General features: G+C 40.7%; 1 protein-coding gene across 2 annotated transcripts in view; it reads right to left on the reverse strand.

Annotated features, from left to right (window-relative positions):
• The window catches only part of LOC121090159 (cytochrome b5 reductase 4), a 44,196-nt gene that overhangs the window by 12,986 nt on the left and 6,791 nt on the right, over positions 1-24,419 (reverse strand). Inside the window, exons 5-10 of one of the 2 annotated variants that reach the window (XM_040598328.1) lie at positions 21,049-21,090; positions 15,718-15,772; positions 14,126-14,183; positions 13,930-14,023; positions 13,331-13,363; positions 12,523-12,645 (exon numbers count right to left, since the gene is read on the reverse strand). In XM_040598328.1, the coding sequence (XP_040454262.1) occupies positions 12,523-12,645; positions 13,331-13,363; positions 13,930-14,023; positions 14,126-14,183; positions 15,718-15,772; positions 21,049-21,090 (405 nt within the window). The remainder of the gene's footprint in view (positions 1-12,522; positions 12,646-13,330; positions 13,364-13,929; positions 14,024-14,125; positions 14,184-15,717; positions 15,773-21,048; positions 21,091-24,419) is intronic. The other variant, XM_040598329.1, reaches the window with a different exon arrangement.

Below are 24,419 nucleotides of genomic sequence, written 5' to 3' on the forward strand. Positions count from 1 at the left end.
ACTCACTCTACCTCTGCTATGAAAGGAGCAATAACCCGTCACTTCACGCTGGAAACGATCTCTGTGGCAAAGCACTCGGTGTAAGGCTGGCGAGATGCAGACCTGTTTTAACTAAGCAGCCACGCTGAGCTATGCAATCTGCATCATTACAACGCTCCACAGTCTAAAAGAGGATTTGAAAACACAGTGGAGGCCTATGCCCTGCTGATTACAGCCAGAGGCGGGGGATCGTAAGTAGGGATAAAGCAGCACTGAAGTTCTTCAAAGAACAAAGGGCATAGATGCAAACCTGACCATTTAGTAGCTTTCGCTCTGGAAAGAAAAATGCTTACAAAGGTTAATTTAACAACAAATGCCAAATATTGGAAGGTGTTCCTCAACTCTCAGCTATAATACTCTATTAACTGACATAGGCTTGTTGCCTTTGCCACAACAGGTTAGTGCTTGACTACTTGGGAACAAATAGTAGTTTTTTGCCTCAGTCTTCACCAGCAAGTGCTCCAGCCACACCACCCAAGTTGCAGAAAGCAAAGGCAGGGACTGGGGGAACGAAGAACTGCCCACTGTAGGAGAAGATTAGGTTCAAGACCATTTCAAGGACCTGAAGGTGCACAAGTCCATGGGACCTGATGAGATGCATCCACAGGTCCTGAGGGACTGGCAGATGAAGTGGCTAAACCTCTATCCATCAAATTTGAGAAGTTGTGGCAGTTCAGTGAAGTTCCCACCAACTGGAAAAGGGGAAACAGGGAGACCCAATGAACTACAGGCCAGTCAGTCTCACTTCTGTGCCCAGCAAGATCAGGGAGCAGATCCTCCTGCAAACTATGCTAAATGCACATGGAAAATAAGGAGGCGATGTGGCAGCATGCTCTTCCCCCAAACCCATGCTGATCTTTATTTCTTAACAATGATCAAGTGATAACCACCAATAGTGGTTGTAATTCATGTGGCTGGGTGTGATGAGTGTATCCAACTCAAAGTGGATTTGGGGGAGGCAGACAATGACAGGATAGCAAAGGGCTAACTTGAACAATGCGGCCACCCAAGAGTGCTGGTCAAGGTCCAACTCAAGCCAAGTCTGAAAGTAACTTCTGTAGTTGGTAGGCACATATGACTATGAGTTAATTATCTTACTTCATAAATATGGATAGTCCAGAGCCTGTTAGTTTCTCCTGCACAGCAACAAGCAGCATAACAATCTCCCCTTGAGCAGGGATGCATCTCAAGTTTACACTTCGAGGCTGAGATCCCTTACCACAACAGAATCTCAGTAGAGTGATTAACAGCATGCTAAACTTTGAAATCTTAGCTAAGTGGTAGAAAGGCTTGATTGTGCAATGTAATCCTTTGATACAAACCACTGACCAAGTCTGAGACTAAGTCTGATCTAGTTGCACCTAAACTACCCTCTGAGGAAGAGTTTAGAATGCAAGGGGTCCTTTCTGAACCTCATGACTCAACAGGAGGGTCTCCCTGACAGTTTTGTCTGACCACGTCCTCTGTGCAGTAAATACTCAAGCATACCTTGCCACTAAATCTTGCCAAACTACTGTCACATTTACTATCAAACTTTGGTAAACTGCTGGTTTATATCAATAAACATAATGCTGCTTCTCTTTTACGAGTGAAGTCTGTCTCTCTATCCATGACAGGTGATTGGTGACAGCCAACATGGCTTCACTAAGGCCAAACTGTGCCTGACCAATTTGGTGGCCTTCAACAACGGGGTTACGGCATTGGTAAATAAGGGAAGAGCAACTGATGTCATCTACCTGGGCTAGTGCAAAGCATTTGACACTGTCCTGCACATTCTAAATTGGAGACACATGGATTTGATGGATGGACAGACTACTCAGTAGATCAGGAATTGGCTGGATGGTCGCTCTCAAAGAGTTGCACTCAACAGCTTGATGTCCAAGTGGAGACCGGTGATGAGTGGCATTCCTCAGGGGTTGGTACTGGGACCAGCACTGTTTAATGTCTTTGTCAGCAACATGGACACCGGGATTGAGTGCACCCCCAGCAAGACTCTCAACACCACCAAGCAGTGTGGTGCAGTCAATGCCATCCAGAGGGATCTTGGCAGGTTTGAGAGGTAGGCCCACGTGAACCTCATGAAGTTTAACAAGGCCACGTGCCAGGTCCTGCATATGGGTCAGGGCAATCCCAAGCACAAATACAGGCTGGGCAAAGAATGGATTGACTGTTGCCCTGAGCAGAAAGACTTGGGGGTGTCAGTTGATGAGAAACTCAACGTGGCCCAGAAACCAACCATCTCCTGGGCTGCATCAAAAGAAGCACGGCCAGGACTGAGGAAACCAATTCTCCCCCTCTGCTCCACTCTCGCAAGACCCCACCTGGAGTAGTGCATCCAGCGCTGGGGCCCTCAGCATAAGAAGGACATGGACCTGTTGGAGCGAGTCCAGACAAGGCCCGTGAAGATGATCAGAGGGCTGAAGCACCTCTCCTATGAACACAGGCTGAGAGTTGGGGTTGCTCAGCCTGGAGAAGAGAAGGCTGTGCAGGGACCTGAAAGGAGCTTTCTAGTACCTAAAGGGGGCTTGTAAGAAAGCCGGAGAGGGACTTTCTACAAGGGTGTGTAGTGATAAGACAAGGGGGAATGGCTTTAAACTGGAAGAGGGTAGGTTTAGATGGGATGAAAGGAATTCTTCACTACGAGGGTGCTGAGGCACTGGCACAGGCTGCCCAGAGCAGCTGTGGATGCCCCATCCCTGGGAGTGCTCAGGGCCAGGCTGGATGGGGCTTGGAGCAACCTGGTCTGGTGGAAGGTGGAAGGTGTCCCTGCCCATGGCAGGGGGTTGGAACTGGGTGATCCTTAAGGTCCCTTCCAACCCAAACCATTCTATGATTCTATAAATGTTATTCCCATCAGTATTTTAGGAAAGCTGGGATAATTGCTGTACAAGACAAGTGACAGCATACTGTACAAATCTAGACACAAAACTGGAGGTATTAATTGAAGATGACCAGGAATAATTTTTCCTTTTCTATCTAGAGAAGAGCATTTTTCAGCTACGCCTTTGTTTCAGCACTGCAGTATTTAAGCTCTAACCTGAAACATCAGCATGACTGTAGTATCATACTGCCTAAACAGGTCTGTAACTCAAGGGAAGTTTCATGGGATATAAGATATTGGAAGCTCAGCCCAGCAGAGAAAAAAAAAAAAAGCAGCAAGCTGTAAAATCCCATGAGCAGGAGTACCTAAACTTCCAAAATGAGCCAAAAGAAAAAAAAAAAAAAGCAAACAGAAGAAGCCTCTTCCCTACAATCATCTCACCATTCCAGGTTTGTAACCAGTCCCAGTGAATTTTTTCATGTAAAGCCTCTCAAAATTTGACAGGTTCATATACGAGAATACTTGAGCATGACATCCTTCTAACAACACTTTCTGCGCTGAAGCAATTTCAGTGAAGCAACATTTCTTCTCCCCTCTTTTTTTTCATGTTATTGAAAAATACTCAAGTCACTAGCATAAATAGTTGAGCTACTCTTGAAACAGAATGAGATGCAAAGGACATAAGCTGCAACTTAGGAAATTCCAGCTAGACATCACCATGAGATGGTCTGGTCAGACACTGGGGCAGGCTACTCAGAGAGTCTCTGTCCTTGGAGATACTGAAACGTTGACTGGAGAGCTTTGAGCAGGAGGTTGGACCACATGTCTTCCAGAGTTCCCTTTCAGCTAAGTTACTCTACGATTCTACTGTTTCTTTAGGTCTTAAAGTAGAAGGACCTTGATTTTTTGTATTTTGCCACTGCACCAGCAGACACTTCTTTACTTCCTGACTTTTATCACTTGGTGATTCTTTTGAATAGGAATGGACTACAAGAAAATGTGTAATAAGTGTACATCACTTGTACATGGCCTAAATACCCAAGTCAGCCAAAATTCCTCCTTGAGTCAACACAACAACTCCTCTTAAGAGAGTCCTGCCTGACAGAGGGTTTTTGCAAGTTTCCAGTGAAGTCTTCATCAAATGCAAGAGAGAACGTCAAGGAAATTTAAGCACTGCTGCAGCTCAAGTGAGCACTGCCACTGCAGTTAACTTTATCCTTAACTAGGGCTACAGTTCGAGAACAGGCACCAATTGCTGGACTTAAACAGAACAAAGCTTGAGAGGGTCTCAGTAAGCTAGCTGGCCCACTCTCCTTCCCCAGTGTTCTCCAAGAGTCACTTAAAGACCACTTTGAGTGTTTCAGTAATTTTATCTAATTATCTTATAATAATTAAGTAACTAATAATTAACTAAGTAACTTATCTGTACTGCAGTTTCCTCATTGCAGCATTATTAGCCCAAACATTTTGTTATTCCCAGATATTCTGGATGCAGTCAAAAAGCTAAAGACAGCTGGAGACTAGTTACAGAGTGCTCTGACACAGTGCCCTCAATTGCTGCCTGAAGGAACAGCCTTCACTATTAACATTCTCTTCTTCAGTAAGTACAGGAGCACAACCTGTCAATTCAACCACAACAGAAACAAAAGAATTTTAAACACAGAAAAGCTTTCAAACAACCAGTAATTATCCACAAAATGCCTAAAAGTTAAGGGTTTAAATGAGATGGTCCAGCTCAGCCACCCTTCTTTCTAATTGGCTTTATTTCCAAGGGTATAAATAAACCCTGCTAGAATGATCAAGCATCTAAATACATGTAGTAACGTCTGGAAATATACATTCAGGTTACTAAATCTCAACTGCATATGCAATTTATGCATGGACTAAATTAGGATCAAATTCATTACATTGCCACAGTAGGCGGTCATAGTATTTTTCTGCATATACTCGTTTCCTTAAATTATTAAAATACCTACTAGTGAGTTATCCACTATAAATGCCTGCAGAGACATGATGTAAAGCCTCTGACATGGAATAAATCTTTATTAATATTTTCTCAAATGTTTCATCTAACATCCTACAAACTGCTCATTTTGAATGAGCAAACATCTCAGATATACCAAAAGAATGCCTACAGCCCTGAAAAATGAAAGGTAATAATTCCATTTCATACTAATCTAGAATTAAAGCATATCAGCAAGCGTCCAGCTCTATGGGATAGGAGGAGCAGAATAAAGCCCCCACAGTCCAGGAGGAAACGGTCAGTGACCTGCTACTCCACTTAAACATGCACAAGTCTGTGGGGCAGGATGGGATCCACCCAAGGGCACTGATGGAGAAGGTGCAAGAGCTTGCCAAGCAGCTCTCGGTAATTCATCAAACGGTCCAGGCAAACTGGAGAGGCCCCAGCAGAGTGGCGGTTAGCCGATGTGACAGCCACCCACGGGAAAGGCAGGAAGGAGGGTTCAGGGAGCTACAGGCCTGTCAGCCTGACCTCGGTGCTGGGGAACGTTGTGGAGCAGATAATCCTGAGTGCCATCATGCAGGACAAGCAGGGGATCAGGCCCAGCCAGCAGGGGTTTATGAAAGGCAGATCCTGCTTGGCAAACCTGATCTCCTCCTGTGACAAGCTGACCCAGCAACTGGATGAGGGAAAGTCTATGGATGTTTTCTGTACCTAGACTTCAGTAAATCCTTTGACACTGTTTCCCACAGCATGCTCCCAGAGAAACTGGCTGCTCACAGCTTGGATGGGTGCACTCTACGCTAGGTTGAAAGCTGACTGGATGGCTGAGCCCAAAGAGTGGTGGCAAACGGAGTTAACTCCAGCTGGCAGCTGGTCACAAGTGGTGTTCCCCAGGGCTCAGTCCTGTTTCATGTCTTTATCAATGATCTGGATGAGGGGATCGAGTGCACCCTCAGTAAGTGTGCAGATGACACCTGGTTGGGGGGGAGTGTTGATCTGCTTGCGGGCAGGAAGGCTCTGCGGGGGGTCTGGACAGGCTGGATCGATGGGGCCAAGGCCAGTTGTATGAAGTTTAACAAGCAGAAGTGCAGAGTCCTGCACCTGGGTCACACCAGCCCCAGGCAGCGCCACAGGCCTGGGGAAGGGTGGCTGGGAACTGCCTGGGGGAAAGGCCCTGGGGGTGCTGGTCAACAGCCGGCTGGACATGAGCCAGCAGTGTGCCCGGGTGGCCAAGGGGGCCGACAGCATCCTGGCTTGTGTCAGACACAGTGTGGCCAGCAGGACCAGGGCAGTGACTGTCCCCCTGTACTGGGCACTGGTGAGGCCCCACCTCGAACCCTGGGTGCAGGTTTGGGCCCCTCACTGCCAGACAGACACTGAGGTGCTGGAGCGTGTCCAGAGAAGGGCAACGGGGCTGGGGAAGGGTCTGGAGCACAAGTCTGATGAGCAGCAGCTGAGGGAACTGGGGGTGTTTAGCCCGGAGGGAAGGAGGCTGAGGGGAGACCTTATCGCTCCCTACAGCTGCCTGAAGGGAGGCTGTAGGCAGGTGGGGGTCGGTCTCTCCTCCCAGATAACAAGTCATGGGACAAGAGGAAACAGCCTCGGGAGGTTCAGATTGGATATTAGGAAAAATTTCTTCACTGAGAGGGTTATCAAGCATTGGAACAGGCTGCCCAGGGAGGTGGTAGAATCACCATGGTTTTGTGGTAGACTTGGCAGTCCTGGGCTAATAATGGTTGGACCTGATGATCTGAAAGGTCTTTTCCAACCTAAATGATTATATATAAAAAAACTTTCTATAAAAGTGAGTTTGTTGTAATTTGTTTTTCTACCATTCTTTTGAAAAATAATACATGCTAAGATTGCAAAGTACAGTATACAAATAAACTAAGATTGCTGTCAATTCTGCAGACTTAAGAATTATTTGAAAGGATATAGGAGGTCAGTAATACAGTCCACAACACTGATCAGCTAATACTCTTCCAGATATTTGGGAGTGGAGAGAGAAGTTTAAAAAACTGATTCGCTCTTTCCTGACAATTTTCTGACCTTTCCAACCTGAACAACTTCCAACCTTTTCCACATGTAACATACTAACCTCTGCCTCTCCTTTTTCGTTTTGATTTGCCATATGGAACTTTTGTCCCAGTTCATCCAATTTTTGAAAACAGAGACCTCTCTAGGTCTAAACAAACCCCTAGTTTCAATTGTCATCTTGCTATATTAACTAAAATGATTTCATTGTCAGTGGTCCCACAGGCAAAACCAATTGGCAACGTAGAAAAGCCTTTCAACAAAAGAACACCAGCCTCTACTAGCAAGCTGAAGGAGAACATTTGCTTTCAGCAGCCCATGAAGCCAAGTTAACTGTCAGATGCCAAAGACACATGATTTGCTATTATACATAAGCTAAAAGCACTGCTCTCTCAATTTTGGAGCGTGATGCAAGTGCCCAGCTGCAAATCCTAATTTTCAAAGTAAAGAAAGTAATTTGTGATGAGGTTAGGTTTGATCAAACTTTCTGCAGACATCAAGTGTCAGCATCACAGTTCCTGATCTCTTCTCTGAGAAGCCACCCCTGCAGCCTCCCTGCTACCAAAACTGTGCCACGTAAACCCAACACAATCACAGGCTAGAAACGTCGCTCACTGATCTCAACTTCTTCTGCTGGAATTAAGAACTACAGCACCTTGATTCATATGCATATGAAGTGAGTTTTACTAACTAAGCTGCTGCACAAATAATGCCTTTTAGAGAGTATCATCCTTTTCCCTACTGTTCTTCCTCATTATGAAAGGGATTTTAATTTAAGATTTTTTCTTTGAATGATGGATGTTTCTTGCTTTTCTTCAATGATAAGACTTTAGTGATAATTCTTATTTCTTCTTGTTTTAGTCATAATCCTAGTAATGCTACGGCAGCAATGTTAGCCTGTTTGCTTGGGATACAGAGCTTCAAACTATAAAAGCCACATCGTTCTACTGCCCCTCCATCTCTGGTAGAGGAGTTCCACCCAACCCTCAGCAAGCATGTACCACCCAGCAGTGTCTGTCAGGCAGCTGAAAGTTAACCTTTTTTTTTTTTTTTTTTTTCCTCAGGTTACTTGATTATGGAGCCTCACGTACTGTCAGTGCTAACAAAATGGAGATTAGACTACACAGCTGAAGGAAAGTGGCTGCCTATCATTCCCAGCAGCATCCCAGTCTTGGGAGTTAAGACAACCACAAACCCTTAATGCTGACCACCAACTTACCGGTACCCTCAAATGCTTCCAGTTAATTCCTAGATTTCACAAACTTGCTCCTATTAACCAAAGACGTCAGCCATGCTCTTCCCAGATGGTCTCCCTCTCTTCCCAAAACAAAGTTTCCATTGAATCAATGCCTTCTGTACATTCCCTGGTTATGCAGCAAATAGCAGTCTGTGGCAGCACAGTCCTGGCCTACACACCTTAAGTGCTGTGTCAGCATTCTGTTCTATTACTTCCAACAAAGAAAGTGTATGATCTTCCACTTAATGTGTACTAAAAGCACTGCACAAAACTGTAAAATTACATCCCATTTCAGTACACACAGGCAACAACAACTTGATTCTTTACTGAACCCTCTAAGCATCTGCCAGTAGTTGCACACAACTGCCAATAGTTTCACACTCTTTAGGAAGAGCAGAAGTTGGTGAATAGGTTACTTTCCAAAACAGGGGTCTGAGTAGAAGTTCAAAATCATTTTCAGCAGGAAGATGCTTATTCTCCATGGGGAAAAAAAATACACACACACACCGCCCCATAAGTCATCCCTACCAATATGTCATTTTTCAGTTGCATATGGCTACTGCTTTTATACACATAGTCATTCCAAACCATTTTCGTAACTGGCATACAAAGTACCTAGTTTTTCCTTTAAATTTCACTTTTACTGTGTAGAAACAAATTTCTGATCAAAGAGATTTCGTATTATCACATACAGTCCCAACATCAGTTGCTTATTCTATTGGCTAAAGCTGCTAAGAAACCACAAGACATACAAAAAATTGTGATTCATTCAAATAAGTCCAAGTTTCACTTTCTGTTGACCACAACTACAGTTGTGCAGCTAACCACAAGTGAAAAACAAAAGCCTTAGATACACAGAAATACTCCTTTGTGCACATGCAATGTTTTCTTATCTCATTCAGAACAAAAAGTCTTTTGAAGGCGCATCATGAACAGATTTGTACTCAACAATGAAGTTTTATTTAAGTGGTCAGTGAAGAAGGTCTTGATTTTTTTTTTAGATTTGGTAGAATTCAGTTTTTCTACAAAAACAACTACCACACTAATAAAGACAAACTGAAGTCAAAAGATCTGTTTTTTCAGCTAAGATGAACAAATCTGGCTGAAATTCAAGTTCATTTAAAAAAAAAAATAGTTCCACACAAAAACTGATTTTAAAACATTTTTCTGTTGGTGTCTTTTTAAACAATCTTTGATAAACTGCAGGTCTATGTAACATTATTATAGTGCTTGCCTGTCACCTCCAAGACTTGGCTGCAATTTCACCTTGATATAGAAGCATGATATGCAGTGGTGATCACAACCTATCCCCTCATGAGTGGGTTTCCATATCTTAATTCCCAGAAAAGGCACCTACAAGAAAATCAAGTCTTAATACCTACGAGAAAAACTGCACTCTATCAGTGTGTTGTGTGGTTTGGGGTTTTTTTATGTGGTTTTTGTTTGGTTGGTTGGTTGGGTTTGGGGTTTTTTTGTTGAGAAACTTCTACCTTTTTTTTAATACTGCATTTAAATGTCACAGGATGCTGACACTACAACCATTAGTTTTTGGTTTTGCTTTCTAGCGACCAGTTTCATAATAGCTACTTAAGAGTAATGTCACCGACTTCCCTACACTAACAAACTAATTATATCAAATTGTGCTTTCTATGCAATACTGTCGGGTATAAATAATTATTCCTCCAGGAAACTAAGCACTCAATCCTTTTTAAGAGCAGAAGCAATATTGAATATTCTTCTGAATCTACTGATCCATCCTAAGATACGGTGTAGAACCCTGAAATTAGAGTGATTTTTTTAAAATATCCCCCTCAATTTAAAAGAAATTCCATGATTTTGTTCTTGTTCTTTCTTCCAAATTAGCTAACAGATACACTAGGCAAAACGTTAGACTAAACTCAGCAGCAATTTGAGAGTCCACAGGCAATTTATCTGGCAGTATGACTTTCCCAGCTTAAGGGGAAAAAACTAAGGGCTTACGTTAATTATTTCTTCATAACAAAGCTACCATAGGCTTCCAGTATCATATCTGCATTATATCATTGTCTCTGAAGAAAGAGTTTCATCACTTTTTTGTAAAATTCAAAATTGGCTGTTGTAAAAATAAAAATTAAACAAAAGTATAGAGGCTTGGAGGAGTGTGGTGGCACACTAGGAGAGCTCCTACTGTGGGCACAAATAGGCAAACCACATGCATACAACCTTGATAATACTACTACTATCCCACCGTGCAAAGTAAACTAAAGCTTAATTTGCATTATGGAGAGCCTCTCTATCTGCAACATACTTCATAACATGCATTTCTGCAGTTTATCAAAGAACAACCTAATATTCTCTTCAAAGACCTATTTAACTTCATATATAAAGTGCATAAATTCATTTATGAGGTCAGAATTACTTAGCAGGCTGGAAGTCTTGATTATTTTATTTCTGGAATAAAGTGATACTGCTTCAGAAAAAGTAGTTTTGCATACAAAACCAACTGCATGCCCAAAGACGAGGAAATTACCCAGAGTTGTGAATTACTGTTTCTGTGTTTACACTGTGCAAGGTACGAGTTTCTTCACCCGTAACATTATTTTGCTCCTACAGAACTGGAAGCAAAATTGACAACTCTGCAATTTAGAGTAAGGGAGCACAATCCCAAGCAGAAAACAGGGTAGCTACCTAAGACTAAACTGAGGCAACAGAAGCCTCCAGCACGTAGATTTTATGGCCGAGCTCAAAGCACAGGGTTGGAATAAAGGAAAGACATCTAGCCTGAACATTCTTCCTCTATAAACCTTCTGGCATGTTCAATTTTAAATTAAAATTAAAAATAAAAATTAAAAAACCTGCAGAATAGAAGTTTCTGGAGTAGAGATTTAAAAGCCATAGATATCAATATATTTGCTAGATTCATCATCTTTGTAATCAGGGAACTGAAGAAACTTGCGCTCAGCAAGTCCTTTAACTTAAGTTTTCTGGAGATTCAATCTAAACTGATCTGAACTCAGTCAGTGATACATAATAAACTTGTCCAAGACCTGTAACACTTCTCTGCGTAAAAGACAAATACTATGAAGAACAACTTCTTAGAAAAAACCCGCAGAATAATCATCTAGGAAGCACTGATGAATGCTCAACTCTAACACTCAATCTGGATTTTTGCCAAGCGCATCTGTCATCCTTGCCTTCCACATTTGCAAAGGACCTACAAAGCAAGTATATTCTGCACTTTATTCTTTCAGGTTATTTTCTCATTTTGTTCTCTGTAATCATGAAAAGTGATAAGGAGGGAGGAAATGAGCAATAGTCTGTGGACAACATATCAGTCGAGCCATATCCCATTCAATATAGAGGATTATATTGAAAAATATCTAGTATTACAGTGGATGACTCAACAGTTTCTGAAGCTCTCATAAGGAGAACTACATTCTACATTAGCTAAAGGCAGCTAAAGAGACGTGCTTTTATGCTGTCAGTCTTCCTTTTTGTGCCACAGTAATGTCTCAACTTTTAAAGGCCCAAGTGGCATAACTGAGAGCCAATAAGAGGTATACAACATAGTGAGCAACATTTAATTAGCTCTTAAAAGTGTACAGCTTTGCTTTCACGCATAAGGCAGACTAACATCAAACAGTCAATTTTTGAGCATTACCAAAGGGCCAAGAGGGCTTTTGAGAAACTGGACAGCTGCAATAACATCAAGAACGTGCTTATATTATATAATGTAATTGTGCAGAAATTTTTGGTTTTTAATGTCTAAATAAAACCCACACTGATCAGGGTAAAGTTAGGTGCTGCATCGAGTTCATACTATTCTGTTACCACAAAATGAACACCTCTATAGAATCTACTGCTTTTTGTGGACACATCGACTTGCTTAGAGCTGGCTTCGATACCTACACATGGCTTGAAGACACTTCTTTAATCACAGTTCAGGTTACAAGGATGCAGTGGGCTGGAACAACATTACAGTGTTGAAAGATGTTACTGCATCTATAGTAACAGTTGGAAGTGGAGGGGTTTGTTTCTTCACTACAGGTACCCCTATAATGACTGACACAATCCATGCACTATCTCCTCAGGGTCTACTGAGTTTTTCATATGGACAGAAACCATGTTAAGCACACAGGTAGCCATGAGACGGAACAACGCTCCAGCAGTCTTCACCTTCTCCTATTAGGTAGTTCCAGTCTTTCTGCAAGCCTGGAAGACCTCCAGTTCCATTGCTGGACAAAACAAACCGAAGCAAAGCAAAACCACACCTCTAAGCTGAACCCTCTCAAGGAGAATTCCCGAGCAGCTTTCAACAAGACCAGAAAACATTCCTGAAACAAATGAAGGTATAACTACCGAAGAAGAAAATCCTGGAAGAAAACACATATGACTAAGAAGCTCAAAAAGTTTCAAAACAGATGGCATGGCCACGAAACTGCTTACCTCTGTCCGAGTGTTTGACAAATGTATTATGACTCTCCAAGGGCCGTCCCAGTGTTTTCCAGTTAATCTTGTCCTTTTTTTTTAAGGTAATCTCTACTTTCCCAACTTTCTCAGAAATATTTACTAAAAGGGAAAAGGTTTCACACTGTTACTTTTAGTTAAATTTCGTTTAAAACCCCCATATTTTACTACTCCATTATAATGAATTTTTAGAATTAGTCATTTCTCAAAACACACGGAATTAATCTATTTTAATTAAAATACCAAATTAAATGTACTTCTAGCTATCTCTTTGTAATGTTTTACATCACATTTAAAAGAACAAGCACTAACTCACTATGCATAATAGTATCTTACTTACTAAATACATTGTGAAACACTTCACAGCCCACCACCTGGTCAAAAAAAAAGTGCTCATGAATTCAGAGTCCTCATTTACTGGAAACTGGTAACCACTGCTATTTACTACTTCCTTTCTTTTCAAGGACATTTGAATGAATAATTAAATCCAAGAAAATCCCACTCTAAGCAAAGAACAGTTTACAAATATGTAACAGAACTAACTTCTAATTATTTTAACATTTAGTCATGCTCAGAGGAATTACAGAACCATCAATTTATTACTTTCACAGGCCCAAATGCCACAGTTAAAAAATAATTATTATTCAGTGTTATGGTTTGATTTGACTGCATCAAAACCTGGTGGTAAGCAAAACCATAAAGTATCTGATGAGTGAGAAAAATAAATTGAAGTTCCACATTCTGATATTAGAAGGGATACAGAAGTGCTGCAAAAGGCAGAATTTACCAGCCATGTCTTCTTGAACTGCATGATCCAAGTCTGAAATGAAGAGAAACAAACTCCATGTTAAGCAAAAACAAAATTACGTTCTCATTGTCATATACATACAGTAAAGCTAGGAATACCGAGTGAACCAATGAGCTTAGAACCCCACACATCTTTTACCTGGCCCTGAAATTTCACTCGTGACTTCTGCAGGCCTAACACAGCATTAAGAAAGGCAGCATCTTCCCCATTACTTTTAACAAGGACTCATGTAAAGCTACCATTCTGCATTTATGTAAACTATTCCACTTGCCCTTTTTGAATAAGGGCATTTTAATAACCATCAAAAACATACTTGAAAAATTTTACACAAGTTTTACATCAATTTCTTACTACACTTATTCCACATGTAAAAAATTAAGTACATACTAAACAACTGACAATTTGCATTGATAAACAATGTAACTCCTTTACATCAAGGTACATTAAAGTAATCATCTCTAATGAAAGAGTAATAAAATATTAATTGCTATATGTAAAATGCATATGGTCTGATGACAGGGTTTCAATAAAGTAGAACTAAAATTCAGTACTTTCAACTGCAAAATTACAGTACCTACCAACTTCTACAAGATATGAGTGTTCATCCACGATGATCTCTCCCCTTAATCGTTTTTCTTGACAGTCAACTATCACCAACTCTGCATTCATATTCTCTCATAGGCAAGGAAAAAAAATAATTAATTAACTTCGCCCAGAATTCAAGCTGGATTACAACTGGATCTTGTAATTCTTCCTTTCATAAAATACGCTTACCTTCTGCTTAGTATATATGACAATGGTGATCAAACTATCTGTTTGAAACCAGTCATAACTGTAAAACAAAAAAATACAGTAAAGAAAAAAAAATATATACTTTCTTTTGGCATACCAAAACATATGTAACCAGCAGTTTTGAAACAGAGCTTACTTCATGAATTTACAAGCCAAATACATTATTACTATTTTTCAAAGAAAGAAGTCCAGACCAAATAAATTTGAAAATACTATTAAAATAGAACCAGTCTAATTATGCATTCTGATAGCCAGCACATTGTAGCTAAAATTATATGGCATTGGTTTTCCTTAAAAAGCACGTGTATCCTCTTTGCAGGACATGAACCTTCCTAACAAGATGATTAAAATCTCGACTCCAGACAAAAGTAGTGGTTTCCAAGAGTTATAAATTATATGAACAAACCACAAAATTACAGCTCCCTTTCACCTCCCCAAATCAAGATTTTATATTCCTGTGTTCCCAAGCTGCCAACACCTCGCAATAAATACAGGGTAAGGTAAGAAACAGAAAGCCTTCAAATGCTAATTGTCTGTATGGCCTTACACTTCCAAGAAGCAACTTGCCCACCCTACCCCAAAAAAGCTATTCCTTTCTCTACCTGTTTTCACAATCTCGTGCCTGGCTCTCCACCATAGACACCTTAGTCCTCACTTCCAGCTGGGTTGCAATCCCAGCCAGTGAAAGCTAATTCTGTCCGCACAACAAAGCTAACACCTCACATCTACGCTACTGCTGTCTTTTGCCTTCCCCAATGTCCTAACCACTTCTGTCCACTTTTTGGACTCCTGGACCAGAAAAAGCAGGCAGAGGGGGAGGATGCTCTGCACACCATCCAGTCACAACATACACCAGAACATGAAAGACACACAGGAAGAAAGGCAGCACGGTTTGGGGAGCACTCTAGAAGATAAGCCACGTTCCAGTTGCTCATAGGCCACAATATTTCATATGATTGCGTGTAACTGGCCCAAAGATTACACATTCACAGGAGATTTTAATGCCAAGTGCGAAACCAAACCGTGGCAACTCAAGACACCATGGAGTAAAATGATACCTCGGTGACAACAGCAGGCATATCACAGTGGGGGTTTAGGACCTGCTTTACTTTGCATATTGTAGAAACCTGAATACAGCTGTGACATCTTAATCTATTCCAGCTTGAAGTACTCTTCCAAGGCATGCCAACTCAGCTGTTTACGGACAAAGTAACTGAAGTCAAAAAAGTAATCAGTTTGGTTGCAATCACTTTGCAGGACTTTCTCAGGAAGCAAGGCTGAGGAGCCTGCAAATATAAGCCATATGTTTATATACAAGGCAAGGCAGTGCAAGTGTTAGAAACCAACAGAGCAAGCCAGAAACCTTGCATCATCATCTGCCTGTACAGACAATATGACATTTGGCAAGTTGTTTAAACCTGAACCTCAACTGTTCTATTTATAAGAGGATGGTACATACTCATTTGGCTGAAGCATCAAGAACAAACCCACGGAAGAAGTTGCCTGCATTTACTACGAACTGCAGAGAACTATTAAATAGTATGTTCAACAGAGACTGAAAGACAAAGGTTTACCTTGGAGTTAAATCTTTAGCAGAAGCACCCAGTACTTTCCTCTCAGGAAGCATGCCTACGAAGAGCAGAGAGTCATTAAAATATTTGCTGTGATGCTTGCTTAATAAAAAACGTAATCAGAGATGTTTTAGTGGTTTTAAATTGAATGTTCTAAACACTCCCTCCACAATATTTATTTCCACAGGCAGCCAGAAGTATCCATGTACTTTTTTTCATTTGTTTTTACTCAGCACTTTCTCTTGGAGGGCAAGCTCCTAGAACATGAAGTTCTGCTTCAGAAATAAAGAGTTCCATACGCCACAGAACCTGTGTGTGCTGCCCTTCTGGTACATGTAGCTTGGTCTGATTTTCACCTGTTATTAGCTTGTGTTTTCATACTTTTTGATAGTGAAGCACAGAAAAAAGGGTATCTGAATTAATGTCCTTTAACAGAACTATTTGTTTATACATCCAGATGAACAAATTAAACTGGGGACATGTGGTGTAACCTAATTCACAAGCAAAATTTCACATCAGTCAGGTGAAGATACCAGTCTTAATCTCTACTTTGCTAGGAATTTTTATAGAATTCAGCTAGTCACTTTAATTATTAGACAACATTGAACAGTCTGAAAAAGCCTTTGCTGGAAGGTAATACTTGGTCAGTCTTTGAAAGTGTCAACCGTATTAATCTCTGACCTAATACAGACTGAACATACTTGGCAAAAACTTGAGCAGAGATGACAGATAAAAGCAATGGCAATCCTTCATCCATTTTAACACCGAAGTTACACAGAATCACCATGGAGGAAGCTGAACAGACTGAAATATAGTAGCACTTGTAACAGCACATGAACAGCAGGATTTTTCCTGGACCGTGGTTAGGCAGAGGTCTAAGACAGCAGTTGGTGACTGCTGCTTTCAAGCTCATTCAAAGGCAAACCTTGCAAACTTGAAATGGCTTTGCATGAAATAATTAACATACAAATTCTCAGTTATTCTACCTTCTAAATGCCAGTAAGTTTTGTAGCTTGACTACAACGTTAAACACTGTAATTGAGAGGGCCCACAGTGTAGAAAGCAGATAAAAAACAAGACAGCACGGCTCTGGTCTAATCCAATCTGTCAAAACTATTTGATCATCCAGATGGGGGAATTAACCCAAAGCAATTAAAACTCGTTGGAATTACTTATTCTTTGATCCTTAATTACCCTTAAGTACATACCATCTGCAGCTGCCAAGGAAGCTAAATGGCAGAGCCTTCAGGTCACAGCAAAAGAAAACCAACTGCCTAACAATAAAAGCCTTCTCAAAGGCTAAGCCTTTCTTGAGGACATATATCATATGCTTAGGTTGGCTTCCGTGGATAAGAGGAATTCATGGTCATACATGTTTGCTTTTGCAGGTCAACAAATACATGAACAGCCACAATAAAATAGACTGTTCTGGCAAACCAAGTTATTTATGAATTATTCTGAAATACTGTAAGATGCTATGTGAAAACAAGAAGCCACACTGCAATAAGATGACAATGATTCAGGTGATCAATGAACCAATTAAAGTGCTCTACCTGTCACGGTGTTCACAAACAAAAAAAAGCTGATGGTGATGACAAAGGCTGATGGCAGACATGAAATTAAGGAGTTTAAGGCGACCAGGAAGAACAGCAGAATTACAACTCTGAATCTCATGACAGCAAACTTCAGCTTGGTCTGGGAACTGCTTTGCTGAATCCCATGGAATAACAAAGCTAGTGATAGAATTTCTCATGTTATCCTTGTACGCACATCGGAGAAACCTGGATTTGACAGGGGGATTATAATCTGGATAGAAAATTAATAGAACTGCTAGTCACAAAATGCATGATCAGCGGTACGATGTCCAACTGGTGGCTAGTTACAGCTGGTATTCCCTAGGGAACAGGGAATTCCGATACCATTTGACACTGTCATTAGCAGCCTGAAGGGCACACACTGTCTCACTGTCAGGAAGTATGTGAGCAGTAACAAATCATGGGAAGCAGTTGAAACCCAAAAGGTTATGGCTACCATTCAAAGAGACCCAGAGAGACTGAAGAAATGGGCTGACAAAAGCTCCACAAAGCTCAAAAGCAAATGCAAAATTCTGCACTTGAGGAAAAAAAATAAAATATCTGATACAACAAAACAAGTGGGAGGCCTGACTGGATAGAAAGGAGCTTTGCAGAAGACCTTCCAAGGGCTTAGTAGACAAGCCTAACTTGGGTAGATACTTCATCTTTGTGGTGATGAAGGCCAACTTTATCCTGGGCAAGAGCACAGTAATGAGTTCAAGGGAAGCAAGTCTTCATCTCTGTTCAGCATTTGCGAGACCACATCTGGAGTACTCTGTCCGGTTTTGGCTCTCCAGTGCTGGACAGACATTGATACACCAGATCGAGTCCAGGGAAAGACCACCAAAATGGCCAGCAGCTGGACCACAGGGTATATGAAAAAGGAAGCTGAGGGAACTGTGTGTGTTCAGCCTGCAGAAAAAAAGGCTAAGGGGGAAAATCCAAGTGCACTCTTCCAACTACCTACAGAGAAGGGGGTGGGAGAGAAGGAAATATAGAGAAGACTGTCCTTCTCTGAGATACTCTGGCTAAGACAAGTAACAGCAAAAATTCTGCTTATGTATATGGTGGGGAAGAAAAAACAAAATACCATACCTCTTTGCTTCCCATGGGGGGGGTGTTGCTCATGAGCACTCTGATCTAGTATTGAACTTTACCCTGCTTTGAGCAGGAGACTGGGCTGAACAAGCTCCAGATGTTCCTTCCATTCTAAACTATTTTAGGATGCTCTGAAGGCTTTCTGTACCTATTGCTTTCTTTGTTCTTAGAAGGCCCAGAACGAGCATGACCCGTATGTAAAGTCCAAATATTGCTAAGAAAAATAGGAACACCTATATTACTTATGCTAAAGAATTCCAGCTGGTTCAACCTCAAAATTCAGTTTTCTGTACTTGAAACTCTAGCTCAAACTCCCCTCTGATCATCCTTTTCCAGACTGTAAGATTTTTCAAGGTCTGATGTGCATATGCTCGAACACCAGCTTGTTTTCAGATGCTGGAACTCCCCAAGTAATTTTTCTTTTTGTTAATACTACTATTACAAAAATCATCATCGTAGTAGTTTGGACAAAAGAAAAATTAACTTTAGCTCAAAAGTGCAAAGCCGAAAAAGGAATTTTTAAAATACATCTTTGATACACATCTATTCTCAAACAAATATGAAGTTTTTAGGCATGTTTTGGTAATGGCAGCGTTTTGAAATGTTTATGTCTTTAGTTTGAAACTCAAGTATGAACAGATGTTGAAGAGCACATTAGGCTACACCCACACTGCTATCACTAGCAATATATTCTGAAAACTTCAGCTTTAACTGCCACTAACATTACCTACAACCGATGCGCACAAAAATCAAGGATACATTTAAGTTGATGATCTGAGCACGCTCCAAATATAATTATTATTTATTCATTTTAGATTGGTAAGACAAACACATCTTCACTAGTGCCAACAACTTCCAAAGAAGCCTATGGCATGGGCTCTGGTTTTCTTGCCCACTTTCAGTGGTGCTTACTTCTAGAGTAATTATTCTGACTTAAATTTACAAGAGCTAAGCACAGAGACACAACAACTGAATATGAAACACCTCATGGAAGGTAACCTCAGGAAATGATCTCTCCAATTTTGGAGAAAGTCTTGCCAAATAGGTAAAGTAAATACAACAAGCAAGCATCAGTATTTGGCAATTTCACTGGAAACTGCCATCAGAATCATACCCTATGTCTCCTGACATATCTGGACAAGAAATGCTATTGGTAAGAGCGGGGGGAAAGCAAGATGGAAGAGAAACGGAACGTCACTTATTTCTGTTTACCTGGATTCACTGTGAATATGAAAGATGCATAGGAAAGCTCTGCGACAGCTAAACAAGCACAAAACCTAAAGAACTGGTGAACCAAAATAACCAAGAGAAGAACATTGAAATAGATGGTAAAATCAGTTACTTGAATACAAAATATTTATCATGTATTAATGTGTACCAGCTGCTACCGATATCATTCCAATAGAGTAAAGCAGAGTTTATTTTCCAGTCCCCCCAGTCCTTCAAAGCCAGATTAACAGGTTGCAGCAACTTGATCGTTGCTGAAGAGAAAAAAGTAGTCAGGCAGCAGACCCTCTCAAAGTTTAGCTTAACATCTTACAAGGCTATAGAGTAAAACAGGAACAAATAAAATCAGTCTTGCTTACTTTTTATATGATGTATGTTCAACTTTTTGTGTAGCCCAATACTTGTGGCACACTAAAAGGTAAACTGCCTTTTAGAAGTCAAATACAACATTCACAGAACACAAAGAGTGCAAGCAAGAGGTATGAGAAAAAAGAAAACAAATGGGAACTCAAATTCGCCAGAGAAAGCATGATCAATTTATCTCCCCCTCACTGTGCCTGGACTTGCTGGGACATCACCCTGAGAATTCTCTGGCTTCACCTTAAGACATACCTAGGTTTCTACTCTTCCTGCCACCCCAAAATTTGACTGCTCTAGACTCCTTTTCCAAAGTTTCAGCCCAGACCTTTCCATGACCAATTTGCACCTGTTCCCTTTCATGCCAACAGGTCAGCCTTCGAATTCAGATTGTATTATTTCCCTCCACAGATGTTCATCATATTTGCTCCACCAACACTCTGCCATCACATGCCAGTTGATGGGACTTCATAAGCCATATTCTTTCAGGAAACCTCTTATACTAATAAGACTAATCAGTCTCTAATATCTCCCTAAAATCATCAAAATCAAATGCACAGTTCTTGATCACTAGCAATGAAATCTACCTCCAGTACTCACGGAAGGGTTCAGTGAAGGCTTGAATGCTTCCCCATCTCTACAAGGACTACCTCCCAGTACACTCACGGTACTTTTTTAGTAAAGCTTTTAGTAGCGACTTACTAATTCTAAGTGTTCCCCAAAATTTTGTCTTGTCTCTGCTACTCCAGTTCCGTGGCAACCTAGCTTTTCTGATACAGAGAAGGATCAAAAAGACTGGCAATTTTGTAGTGACAGATTTCATAGCACACAGTATTTTGTGACCTATCTTGTCTGACTTGAGCAGAAATCTTGTTCATCTCATGCCCGCTTTATCTATACTGCAGTCTTATAACACTTTTAAACACTGAATTCACAAAGCCTGATTAGGATTTTGCCTTCTGTAATTTCCACAGATCACTAGAGCCTGAACATCAGATGTCTGTATAAAAATATTAATTTGATAATATTCAAATAAGTATAAGATTCACTGCCCACCTCACTCCAGGTAAATACTTACCATTAAGCTGTTTCTTCTCTTCAGACAGAGTAGAGGAAAACTCTACAAGCATTAAGAAAAAGCAACAAGCATGACAGTAAGAAGTTACAGCAAAGTACTTGCATGCATCATACTAAATAAATAAGCCAAAGTAAGGATCTCCAAATAAAACTTCCATAACACTAATAGATTGACCAGGATGCTTCAGGTATCAAGAGGTCACAAATAAATGCAGCACTGATTACCACTCCAAAAGATTAGGTATCATTAAAGAAACACTACGTTAAAAATGCCAAAAGTTGCACAGCACTAAAGGATAGGAAACGTAAGAACTCTGGCACTTCAAACGTCACAGATTATCTTGTGCAATTACAAACTTCATGGCTAAGAAGCTCACTAGATCTGTCAGACTTCCAATGACACTTGCCTCATGACAACATATAGCAGGCACTGAATCTGACCAACACAATCCTTGGAAGTCTAAACCCACTCCTTGGCAGAAACCCAGGAAAAAGAAAATCTTTCTATAAGCTCCTTCTGTCAAATGATTTTATTTTGACAAGTTATTGTCTTGAGTTTTTCCTTAAACCTACAGTAAGCTGCAAGTATTCCACACAAACAAATACTACCAGGAAAAAACAAAGATAAAGACCAAGCAGGTGAATTACCTAGCGTGGATTCATATGTAACATGCTCAACTCGAGGGGAAAGGCACTGCACCTCTCAGCCACAAATACTTCTGCTCATAGCAAATCTGAGGGAAACCCAGTCCTCTGGATGCACCCAGGCCCCTTTCTGCCTTCTCTACATTGCACATCTCAGAATGTCTCAATACGAAGGCCCATTTTATACTCTCTTTTATGAGAGCCAGGTTTGGGGAAGTGAGAGAGACCAGTTTGTTCTTCCTGCTCCCTTTTATGAAAACCAAAACGTGAATGTTTTTCCCCTGTTCTAAATCCCTCCTAGTGCTATACATCACAGCAGCCAGTGTCAGCGGGGAAAAATGCCATTGTGAGAGAACTGAAGAAAGGCTACTGGAACAAAGCCCCAAGCAGACAGTATTGCCGCCAATTCACACCACTTCAAGCTTTCTGCCAGGATAGGCAAGTCATTCACAAAAACTTGTTTCTTATTACAGGCAATTTTTTGTGTTCAAAAGGCTACTCTCATTTCACTACACTTTAGCTCACACGCTGAAATTGGCATTGCAATTTTAATGACAGCTTGAGGCATTTTCTACCTACCTCTCTTCCTCAGATGACACCATAGCTCTCAGTCTAATCTCACTGAATTAACAGTAGTACAGCATGTGTTCTGACTCCCAAGTTATGTTACCACTGAGGTAACACAGGACATATACTAACACGTGTCTATGAGAAACATTAGCAGTATTAAAAGATGGTAGATGGCAAACTAGTGCCTGTATTAGTGTTCACAGCTGCGTACCCTGACAGGAAGGCAAGCAGTTTAATGCTGTACAGGTTTGTTGAGGGAGATACGGAAACCATCTCTTACATGCCTGGGTACTGCTGCAGTTACAGCACTGGCCTTCTCAGCAAGTACAAACACTACACATTTTTCAACACACAGCTCCACTGTAACACCACTGAAGGGACACTTCAGAATTTCCCATTAGTGAACACCATGCCATCAAGCAGCATTCCCAAAAGACAAGATGACAAAACATTAACTATCACCAGTGTTTTCAAAAGACTCTTCTTTCTAAAAAAAAAAAACCCCACCCTAGAGCATGCAAGCACAAGCTTCAGATTCCTTAAACAGTTCAGTAAGCAAATAATTGTACCATTTTCCAAAAAACCACCAGAACACAGGAAACAAAAGCTAAGATAAACAACCACAAATCTTCCAGCAATGCCCCGACAAACCTACATCTGCCTCACCCACCCTGTACTGAGCCTGTGGCATCAAGGACTGATGCTTGCCCTACTGCCAAACACTCACCCTCTGCCACAAAGAGAAACCCATGTATTCCATAATTTGAAGTCCTGTCTTTCCTCTATACTTATGGGCCCATTTAATCCTGTATTTAAAACCATGCACCTTAACTTAGTATTTTCTTCTTCTATTTTTCAAATGCAAACTTTGCTTAATATGGTCTTCTGGAACGACGGAAGACTAGAATTATGGCTGGCTGACAGTGAAGTAAACCACATTTTTGGATAATTCAGAAAAGGAGGATACATAAACCTATCAAGAATCAAAGTAAACTAACAACTCTACAGTGAAGAATTTCAGCAAATCCAGTCCCATCAGTTTGGTTCTTAATTAATGAAATTACATTTTTTTCCAAGCCTGAAATGGCTAAAAGACACAAAGGTAACAGAACTGGTTTTATAAAGCCGACAAACTTCATCCTGCAAATATTACTATAGCAAGATAGACAGAACAGTCCTTTAATAGAGAGAAGCAGAAAAACTGAACAGCAGAAAATGGACTGTCATAGCTGGCAGGGGCAAAGATATTTATTTTTTACTGACTGGCTGTCACAAAAATTCCCTCCAGTTGCAGAAAAGTTAGATTAAAGAAATCAGCAAAAGTCAGGGTTACTTTTAAATTGCTAACTCAGCTGACAGAGTAGCTGTAACTTATCTGTAATACCTCAACTCCATGAAGCAGTTACGCTGTCAAGGTTTCTTCATACTTTGCAGCATTTACCTTAAAAGCTCCATACTGGAATTAGCTACCTAGCAACACGGAGGTGTAAAATACTATTCCCCTTCATGTATAGGCCAAACTCAACTGTTAGGCAATGTGATCTAAGCACTAAGCAAGCACGCAGTGCACCTTGTCAGAAGCTGAAAAGCTACAAGACGTGGCTGAATTTGTGAACTAAAGGATGCCACAGAATTTGAGAATAATAGTTGCAGCCATTAATTCTTTAATTTTTTCAGTGCAGTTTTGCTAAGGGTCAATATTCAGTAACAGCATCTGCTTCCTAGGTATAGGAAATTTTTTGCTGTGTCCTACAAACCAAAACAAATACCGAAGGTTAAAGTCTCTGGAAACTACTGCCGGTATTTTAAGACAATATACTACATCTCTTGCTATCCTGACTGGGAGGAGTCTTGTATCAGCAAAATTTTCTCCAAGTAAATTCAAACTAATGGACCCAACAAAGTGTTCAGAAAGGATAACTGTTCATAAAATGTATTCAAATAGCTTAACACATATGCGACCTGCCAAACCCATGTCTGGTGCTGAAATCACCAGACTGAAAATACTGACTTTTATTTCAAGATCTGAGAGCTGCCTACGACAGTTTGTCCCCTGGGATCAGAAGAAGAAAGAGGTATCTTGGGGGAAAAAGAATAAATTTATTTATAGATATATATACACGCATAACACAGACGTGTCTGTTTTCTGATGACTAA

The sequence above is a fragment of the Falco naumanni genome, chromosome 6, assembly GCF_017639655.2.
Source record: "Falco naumanni isolate bFalNau1 chromosome 6, bFalNau1.pat, whole genome shotgun sequence".
NCBI lineage: Eukaryota > Metazoa > Chordata > Aves > Falconiformes > Falconidae > Falco > Falco naumanni.